At 45.7% G+C, this 10,084-nt stretch overlaps 1 protein-coding gene across 1 annotated transcript; it reads right to left on the bottom strand.

The window, feature by feature from the left end:
• Nucleotides 1–370: 370 nt before the first annotated feature.
• C28H10orf53 (chromosome 28 C10orf53 homolog) lies at nucleotides 371–9,685 on the bottom strand. The gene is made up of 3 exons (XM_005900611.2): nucleotides 9,589–9,685; nucleotides 1,102–1,221; nucleotides 371–435 (listed from the first exon to the last, which is right to left on the bottom strand). Exons 1-3 carry the CDS (start codon nucleotides 9,683–9,685, stop codon nucleotides 371–373), a joined length of 282 nt encoding a protein of 93 aa, XP_005900673.1.
• Between the last annotated feature and the right edge of the window lie 399 nt (nucleotides 9,686–10,084).

Genomic DNA, 10,084 nt, shown 5'->3' with positions numbered 1-10,084 from the left:
CTAGCTCTTCACTTACTGTAGAGTGGAGCCTCTGATGCTTCTGGCAACTTTGCGTTATTAGCAAGGGATGGCGTTTTGTTATTAGATTGCATTTTATTATTTCCTTCAGCTCGATGTGTACCTGATATTGGAGGGCTCACTCTCCCTATGGGTTGAGGTTGAGAGATGCTGCAAATGGTGAGGTTTATTACTTTTGTGGGCTCTGTTTCCTTGCAGCCAGGTGAGAAACCTATGCAGGCTGAAGGACGGGGGTGCTGCCTTGTCTGAGCCCAGCATCCAAGGCCTGGAATGGCTGCTTTTGTCTGAACTGAAGAATGGCCGGAGGCAGCTGCTCTTCTGTTGACACGAGATGCCTGTTCCCACGAGAAGATCAGTAGGCATTTAGTACAGCTATCCTGGCCTCTCTGCACAGTGGGTCTAGTTTACCGTCACCTCCTAGGGACATAGATATAATTTTATTTTAGCCAGCTTTATATATTTTACAATGTCATGTCATAGAAGACATACACACAGCTTCTACTAGGAGAGCATTTCTGAAGGTTCCAGGTGTGTAAACTGTTAACTAGCCTTTAATAGAGTATTAGTGTATTGGGAAAGCTTTTACTTTGAGCGGAGTGAGGCATGCACAATGCCAGCCTGCTAAGCCAAAAGCTCTCTGGGGCAAAGAAATCCATAGACTGTGGCTGATGATGCCATGCACTGCCAGCATATTGACTCTGATTGTCTTAGCCAGCCTAGATAAAATAATCAAATGGAGCCAAAACCATTTTCAAAGCAAGTAATAATAAAATGCACATTATTAAAATGAAAAGCAACAACACAAAACAACCTATTCTCCCTAAATGCGCGTGGCCCCATTTGTAGTCCAAAGCTAAATTTCATTTTCTTTCCAACCCTCTTCTGTTCTCACGTCCCATGAAGAAGCCCAGGGCATCACGCCCTTTATTGTGCGTGGTTTAGGATGCACTCATTCGTGCGTGACAGAGTAAGAATTTAAAACTGAGAAAGAAACACAGTTTGAATCTGGGCGGAACACAGTGACTGCTAAACTGGAAATGGACGTGCCCTAGAGAAAGCAAAGTGCTGGCGGGAAGGGTTTACCAAACTCCAGGTCTTTGATGTTGCAGCGGAAGACAACTTCTCCATTCACCATGAGCTCCACCACATTCCAGTCTTCTATCTTCTCCAGGAGGACCTGGTGTCCATCTTCAGCCAACACAGCTGGAAAAGATGGAGAAGGATGTGGGTGCCATGGGGACAGATGGACCTGACATGCAGATGTCTTCACGGATGTCCGCGACTGACATGCAGATGTCTTCACGGATGTCCGCGCTGGCCTGCTCTCCAGCTGTTCATGGCCATAGCTCAACATCCCTGGTGGGTGCCCACCTGGTACAGCCTGACATGCCCTCCGCTCTGCTGGGAAGCACAGCCAGAGACCTGAGAAATTTTGGTTTGGGTTGTGATTTGTGCCAGAGCCACATGCTCAGTGAAAATATGAGCTTTCTTTAGGAAGAGTTTTTGAGTGATACTCGGTGTTGGAGGGGATATAGGAAATTAGGTAAATTCTTATCCTGATGATGGAAATATCAGTTGGTCACTTTTCTGGAGGGCAATTTGGGAGTAAATGTCAAAAGTCTCAAATGCCTTAAAAATTAGAATTAAAAAAATGATTTTAATCTCTGATCCAGGAAATTGCACTTACAAAAAAAAAATCAGAAATACAGGCAGACTTTTACAACAATAAGCTCCTTTCTGTCGGAATATACTATTAATGATGAAATACTGTGAATCACTTACATGCCCAATAATAAGAAGATGGTCAAGTAAATGGTGGTAAAGGCACATGATAAGATTTTATTTTGACATTTTAAAAAGTCTATGAATTTTTAATAGCAAGAAAAATATTTGTAATATAAGCAAAAAATCAGGGTTACATTTTAAGATGTATTAAAAATATGTATTCAGTGTAATGAAAGTATATGTGTATATTAGGAAAAAGGGAACTATCCAGTGGTTATCTCTGTGGTGAGATGATGAGAAACTTAAAAAAAAAATTCTTTTAGCATATTCTAGGCTTTTTAATAATAATGAGAAAAAAATGCTTTCAGAGTTAATGGACTACATTTTTATTCTCCCCTTTGGAATCTGCATTTTAGCTATTACATTCACCAGTGCCTTCCCTAGAGATAAGCTATGGGAAAATTGTTATTTATTTTATAAAAAGTTTATTCTTTATTATGGAAATGTAAGGGTGTATGAGCTTAGGAGAAATGGTGTGCATGGGGCAGCCTGGAGCTCTGTTTTCTCCAACACATTTCTCCCCAGGTCCTGATATCTTCACACTATAACCCCCATGTTGGAGTTTGTGCACTAAATCACCACATTTGGCAGTCTTTGTCGGTGAGAATTTTGGTGAGGACAGAAAGAGAAATCAGATGGGAGGACGGCATGTTTTTCAAAGTTTCAGCATCTCAATCAGGCCTAGGTGGAGAAAAGCCAACATTATGATAGTTAATTGCATTTAATTACAGAGACAATTGCTGTTTCAAAACGCTGGCGTGTCCACTTCTTCATCTTTCAATCAGTTCAAGAACATCCAGCCCCAACTGTGAACATTTTGATTGTGTGATTTTAATTTCACTTCTGGAAAGGAACTTCAGAAAGCAACTCAGCGAGGATCTCCATTAGCAAGATAGCACCCCTTGGGCACCCAGGGGTGGCCCTAATTGTCCTCGTGTCTGCTAACATCTCTCTCTGCAGAACACCCACGTCTTTGGCATATTTGTGTTATTGCATTCTTTTTCAGTGTCTTATGCTTAAACCCTTTGGAGGGAGGCACTCAGTTTGGAGCAGGGACTTATTTAAATGAAGCTGTCCGCCCAGTTTGGAATAGTGAAGGGATTTTCTAGGGCATAAAGACATAAAAACTGTCTATAGACGGCTTTCTGGGGACCCTGTGCCCCCTGGCAGTGCCTGCTCCGGAGAGGGGGCACAGCCTGAAAGGGAGAGGCTACCAACTGGTAGGGGGAGGAAATTTGGTTTTCACGACCCTGGTTGTGCATTGTCTGAAGACACTCCTGGGACGTGTAGTTCAATTTGACTGGAAAAAATCAGGAACAAAACAGCTTCTGCACTCTCATCTTACACTCCACCTCTATCTTAATAACCCCCAAGCCTGGGGGTTCTGGAGAAAAGGCGCGCAGGTTCTGTCTGGGGCTGGCCTCTGTGACTACAGGATAAGGGACGAGAGGCTTTGTAGGAGATCTGGGAAGACGTGCCCACCCCCCCACGATCTGACATGGTCCTTTCTCTGCGGGGCACATCTGGCCGAGCCCCACATGAGCCTCTGGATTTGGGGTTTGTTTTATGAGAACAGTGGCAGTCTTTTCACGCAAGGTATACCTAAGACGTCGGGTTTCATCTACCAAATAACCCACCCTGTGGAGGTGGCGGGTGGTGCTGAAAAATGGAATCTGCCTCAATATCTGAGCAGATGAAGTCTCCCAGGAAGAAGTCCTCATAACAGTCCTCTTCAATTTGCCTTATAACGCTCTCTGTTTCCTTCACTGGCCACAATCCATCTCCCTCCGGGGCGGGGAGGGGCCTGTTAATACAGCTCACTGAATAAACAGACTCATAATGGCACTGGACACCTCCAAGGACCCTTTTGACATAAATCTGCGTCTTATTAAAGGGATAAGCCACCTCGGCGTCTACATTGTCTACTCATCCTCAGATGCCCATCCCCTTCTCACCAGTCCACAGTCCAGGGTGTGTTGAGCCTGGCGGTGGGGCAGCGAGCACAGGCTTAAGGGATCAAACCCAGAGAAGCACCAGATTCCTGCGGTTCATCCAAATGCCACCTCTCTACGTGGAAGACCCATTTTTCCCCTATGAGCTGCTATGGTTGCCTATTCAAAGAAAGGTCAGATAAATATACTCTGTGCAACAAAGTCTTTGCAAAGGCAGTGGCTAAACTCCAGCATAAATCAACCAGAAGCTCTAAGGCCACCTGCAGATAGCCTGACTCTTTGAAGTGGCACCTCATTCTTCATGGGGGAGCTGGGTGAACTGGAGGGATATGGAAAAGCCTCCCTCTTCTCAATACTGGTGGAGCTGTGTGCCATCTACAAATGATTTAGGAAGTCAAGGCAGACAAACAGGCATCTCCCCCTCCTCTGCTCACCACAGATGCAAAGTCGATGACATTAACAGGTGCAGTTAATGCATAACTAGGGACAGGAGGATGGCACCCAGATCATCTCAGCTAAATAAGGACGGATTCTATTCTCCTGAGTCTCTGTCTCTGTAGCAGGTCATTTGGCAGGCTTAAGTACAGCAGGCAAGGGGTAACTGTGGCTAGGGAAATTAACACTCTTTGTTAAGTATGAGTTGGTTTAGTTTCATCAGTCTTGAGGCCATAGTCAGGATATATTTGCTGAGCTTTTATAATTCATGGTAAAAAAAGAAAGAACTAAATGTTTCAGATTGCTTAGGGCAGGGTAAGTTCAGGAGAGATCAGGCATATTTCCAAAGCCAGCAGGGTTTCGGGAAATGATGGAGGACTACGATTTTTAGAGAAACGCACAGAACGTGAAGGCAGGTGTCACAGACACAGGTCTGCAAAGGCACCTCTCTGTGCCTGGTGTGATGTGCGGGCCTGTGTGCTCAGTCCTGTCTGACTCTTTGTGCACCCCATTGACTCTAGCCTGCCAAGGTCCCCTGTCCATGGGTTTTCCAGGCAAGAATACTGGTGTCGGTTGCCGTTTCCTCCTCCAGAGGATCTTCCTGACCCAGGGATCAAACTCACATCTCCTGTGTCTCCTGCACTGGCAGGTGGATTCCTTAACCACTATGCCACCATGTTAGTTGGGTCTAAAGTGATGGGGGAGTGTTGGACAGAGAAAGGGGAGCAGATGCTCCCTGCTTTGCTTCTGTTAACACCTCAGAATTCGTCACTGGCCCTCAGTAAATATTGGCTGAGAGTATTGTATAAATTACCATTCAGGGATATACAGAGCTAACTTTAAAAATCAACCACCTGCTGACACCTTGCAATACTCAAGTCTCCTTCAACCATAAAAATTCTCCCTTCAATTTTCTCAAAATACTCCCTCCCCTCCCCTACTGTGGGAAGAGCTGCCTGGACTGTTTGTTTCCTCATCTTCACCCACTCCCTCACCTCCTGCTGCTGCAGCCTCAGCCCACCTTCTGAACTTAAACTGTCAGGGGCGAAGACCCATCAGTACCTTTGATGACTCACACAGTTCTTCCCCCCAACCTTCCAGCAGACTGATGCTCAGACCTACCTCCTTTCTTGCTTCTTAGAATACTTGGGCTGCCAAAAAGTATTTTAAACTCTCAGTTTTATCAGATGATAAATGTAATGCAGACTAGTGATTTCTCAAAAACCTTAAAAATTACAGAAAATAAAGGACAAAAATTTAAAAATCACTTATAATACTTCCTCCCCTCTTTGTCTTTTTCAGTGGAAGCGAGCTCATAGTGTAGATAAAATTCAGGAGTATGCTTTATTCTTTTAACACTGTGCTGTGGTGATCCAGCCTGTCAGTATACACAGATCTGCCACAGTGGGCTTCACGTGATGGATGAACCGCAATATATCCAGCCGTTCCTTTTTCTGGTTGTTTCCAACTTTTCACAATGACCAAGGAATGCAGAAAACGCTCCTGGGCACGCTTCCACGTGTGTGTGTGAGCTTTTATGTATCTGTGTAACTGAGGAATGGAGCAGCTGGATCCCACAGTGTATGGTTAAGTTTCAGGACACTGCCAGCTTGCCCTTCAGAGTGACTGTGCCAACTTCCCCTCCCATCACAGGGCTCTGAGAACGCTCTTTTTCTATGTTCTCCATCAGTCATGAATTCATCTTTTTCTAAAGGTAGCTCCTGCTAACAGTGTGGTGGCCATTCGCCATTTTCTCTTGGAATTTGTATCTTACCCTACGCCTCCAGGTTGTCTGTCTTTCCCGCTCAGCGGGACCCCTGCCCCACGTCCTGTGGTCTGCCCAGCTCCAGCTTCCCTTGTTTCCTCCACAGCCTCACCTTCTGTGGTTCCAGTGTTCAGCTCTATGCAGCTTCATCTTAACTAAGATTTATCCATCCTTAAGATAATCCAGGCACAGTTTCAGACTCCAGGACACAGTGGAGAATAGAGCAGACAAAAATCCCTGCTACCCTGAAATCCTGGTAGGAGAGAAGGGTAACAAGAGAAATAGGCGAAACATTGCTATGTTGGATACTAATGAGCACTAGGAAGAAATAAAAGAGGAGGGAAGGGAGATAAAGAAGATGGAGGCAGAGGGAAGTGTCGACATTGTCAATGGAGGTGCTCAAGAAACACCTGTCCATGAAGGTGACTTTCGAGAAAGACCTGAAGGCCGAGGGAGTAAAGACCAGGCAGGAATGTGTAGAAAGAGCATCCCAAGTAGAGTACTTCCAAGCTCCAAGGTAAAAGTGGGCTAGGTGTGTTCAAGGTCGGCGAGGAGGCTGGTACAGCTGGAGTAGAGTGAACAGGAGGGGAGGCTAAGCAGCAAAAGGAGGAAATGAGGTTACGGAGGCCGTGTGGAGCCTGGCTGTCCACTGTAAGCCTTTGGCTTCTCCCTTGAGTGAGCTAAGAGCAACCGCAGTGTTCTAGGAGGCAAGGGCCGCACTCTCACTCAGGTTTAGTGGCATCGCCTGGCTTTGGGGCTGAGAACAGACTACAGCAGACAAGGTGGTCACAGGGCACTCAGGAGACTCAGTGAGGAGGCCAGGGCAGTGACCCAGGCAGGAGATGACTGACACTGGTTTGGACAAAGAGCCAGAGGGTGGTGGGAGGGAAGGTAAGACAGGGTTGAATTCTGCAGGATGCTTTGAAGATAGAAGCAGCAGGATGTGCTGCTAGACGAACGTGGGTGTGAGGGAAAGGGAGGCGAGAAGGATGCCTGCAGGGCTTTTGGTTTAAGCGGAAAGAATGGCTCTGCTGTGAACCGAGATGGAAAAATGCAGGAGAGACTGGTGAGCACTAGGGAGGCTGGTTTAGGAAGCCTACCAAGCATTCCGATGACAATGAGAGGTCCTGCTTGCAGATACATGACTTGCAAACCTGTTCTCCCATTCTAGGTTTTCTTTTTACTTTCTTAGTATTGTTCTTTGAGGCACAAAAGTTTTCAATTGTAATGAAGTTCGATTGTTCTATTTTTTCTTTTGTTACTGATGCTTTGATGTTTAAGAAATGCTTGACAAATCTAAGGTCATTCAGATTTGCCCTTAAGCTTTCCTCTAAGAGTTTTTTAGTTTCTAAATTTAGACCTCTGATCCGTTTTGAGTTAGTTTTTAAATATGGTATAAGAGTCTCAGATCAGATCAGTCGCTCAGTCGTGTCCGACTCTTTGCGACCCCATGAATCGCACCACGCCAGGCCTCCCTGTCCATCACCAACTCCCAGAGTTCACTCAGACTCATGTCCATCAAGTCAGTGATGCCATCCAGTCATCTCATCCTCTGTCGTCCCCTTCTCCTCCTGCCCTCAATCCCTCCCAGCATCAGAGTCTTTTCCAATGAGTCAACTCTTCGCATGAGGTGGCCAAAGTACTGGAGTTTCAGCTTTAGCATCATTCCTTCCAAAGAAATCCCAGGGCTGATCTCCTTCAGAATGGACTGGTTGGATCTCCTTGCAGTCCAAGGGACTCTCAAGAGTCTTCTCCAACACCACACTTCAAAAGCATCAATTCTTCGGCGCTCAGCCTTCTTCACAGTCCAACTCTCACATCCATACATGACCACAGGAAAAACCATAGCCTTGACTAGACGAACCTTTGTTGGCAAAGTAATGTCTCTGCTTTTGAATATGCTATCTAGGTTGGACATAACTTTCCTTCCAAGGAGTATAAGAGTCTAATTTTATTCAAAAGATATTCATGTGGACATCCAGTTTTTCCCATAAAACTTGTAAAAGAATAAAAAATGTGCCCATTGAATAGTCCTGACACTCATGACAAAAGTCAATTGACTGGAAATGTGATGATTTACTGTCCGGATTCTATTCCATTGCTCTTTATGTTTATCCTTATGAAAGTATCATGGTATTTTGATTACTATAATTTTGAGTAAGTTATGAAATCAGCAAGTGTGATACCTCCAACTTTGTTCTTTCTCAAGATCGTTTGGGCTAGTCTCAATCCCTTGAAATTACCTATGGATTTTAGGATGACTTTTTCCATTTCTGCAAAAAAACCATCACCAAGATTTTGATATGAATTGCATTGAATCTGTACACCACTTTGAGAAGTATTGTCATCTTAGCACTATTAAGCCTTTAAATCCATGCCCATGGTATATTTTCCCATTTACTTTGATTTTCTCTCATTTCTTTTTGCAATGTTTGTAGCTTTCAGTGTATAAGATTTGCATCTCCTTGGTTAAATTTGGTCATATGTGTTCTGTTCTTCTAGATGCTATTGTAAACAGAGTTGTTAGTTTCCTTTTCAGATTGTTCATTGCTAGATATAGAATTACAACTGATGTTTGTGTGTTCATTTTGTATACTTAAACCATGCTGATTTTACGAGCTCAAGCAGTGTTTTTGTGAACTCTGGGGTTTTCTAGCCAGACACTGGCTGGATCTGAAGCGCATCCTCCTGACCCGCTCCTCCCATCTCCATCCTCTTAGGGAGCACCAATGCTTTTACTTTAATCCACCACCCCTTTATGGCCGTTCTGGCCCAAGCTACTGTTATCTCTCCTTTGGACCGCCCCAGCAGCCCCTCATCTCCCTGCTTCCATTCCTGGCCCTCTAATCTGTCCTGCGTGCAGCAGCCACAGTCTCATTCCCCTGCCTAACACAATGCAGCCTGCTGGATCTGGCCTCTGTCCACCTCTTAGCCTCATCCTCCCATCAGTTCAACAAAGACACAGGTCATTTGTTCATGCTTGCAGCTTTTGCAGACATCGGTCCCACTGCCTGGAATGCTCTTCCTTCCTTTTCCCTAGTTAGCTTCTCCTCATTCTTTAAAGCTCAACTCAAATGTAATTCAGGCAAGTAAGTCTAGTTCTCTTTCCTCTCCCCTCCAATTACGGCCAGTGGGAGGTCCCACTATGATTATGCTGCTCTATCAGAAGCATGGCACAGCTGACAATTAGTAGCGGACAAGGACACACGCACTTCAGGGTCTTGCATCTTGTTCACCGGTGTGTCCTCGGTATCTGGAAGAGTGTCCAACAAATACAAGATGCTCAACAAAGGCTTATTGTATGGATGGAAGATCGAGGAATAGACTCTCTGCCATTTTCCAGCCAAGTGACCTTGGAAAAGTCACTTAATACTCCTGATCCTCAGTTCCCCAATGTGTAAAGCAAGGCATGTAATCTCTCTATTCAGGAAATTTGCTACTCAGCACCCAGTGGGGTCACCGTGTATGTCTGTTCTTCCCTTAACACTAGGCAGCAGGGGTTTAGGGAAGACTTCCAGAGAAAGTAGGAAGGAAGGAAGTCTAGGCAGAGGGCACAGGCTGCACGGATGCTCAGAGCCTGGGGTGCCCCTGAGCACGGGCAGTTGGATGGCCCTTTGGCGCTCGGCTGCCTACCTAGCAGGCCCTCCAGGCGATAGGTGCGGTGCTCCACTGGCAGACCGATTGAGCTGTATGGCCCATAGCGCATGATGACCTGCGCGTTCTCGGGCATGCCAGGCCTCTAGCTGGGGTTACAGCGCAATACACACTGCTAGGCAACTGCTCTTCTGGCTTTAGGCGGGGGTGGGCGTGGTCACGCGGGGTGGGCGGGGCCACAGAGGTTGTGGGTGGAGCTGGAGGACCTGCACCCCAAATGACCAACCAAGTGCCTGGCGTGGGGACTGGGGATGAGGAATCTTGAATGCCTGCACCTACTGTGTGCCTACTTCTGAGGTGCAGAAAAATGTAGTGATGTCGGAAGCCACTTGCTCTCGCAACCCTCACAAGCTGGTAAACACGGTATTTCAACCTGGTGTGGCAAGTGTTAATGATAAATAATAGCACTTAACGACATATACAGCTAGTTACATAAAGTTTATGTCAGGCGACAAGCTAACACGTTCAGTGTTAT

The sequence above is a fragment of the Bos mutus genome, chromosome 28, assembly GCF_027580195.1.
Source record: "Bos mutus isolate GX-2022 chromosome 28, NWIPB_WYAK_1.1, whole genome shotgun sequence".
In the NCBI taxonomy this organism is placed as follows: Eukaryota; Metazoa; Chordata; class Mammalia; order Artiodactyla; family Bovidae; genus Bos; species Bos mutus.
The sequence above is the reverse complement of the archived record's forward strand: the minus strand, read 5'-3'. Positions and strand labels throughout refer to the sequence as shown.

Excerpts from the sequence above, each read along its gene's own strand:
- C28H10orf53 (XM_005900611.2), bottom strand. The coding sequence starts at position 9,685 with ATGCCCGAGAACGCGCAGGTCATCATGCGCTATGGGCCATACAGCTCA. Across the intron at positions 1,222-9,588 it reads TCGCCTGGAGGGCCTGCTAG|CTGTGTTGGCTGAAGATGGA; the intron begins GTAGGCAGCCGA and ends CATCTTTTCCAG. Across the intron at positions 436-1,101 it reads CATCAAAGACCTGGAGTTTG|GAGGTGACGGTAAACTAGAC; the intron begins GTAAACCCTTCC and ends CTATGTCCCTAG.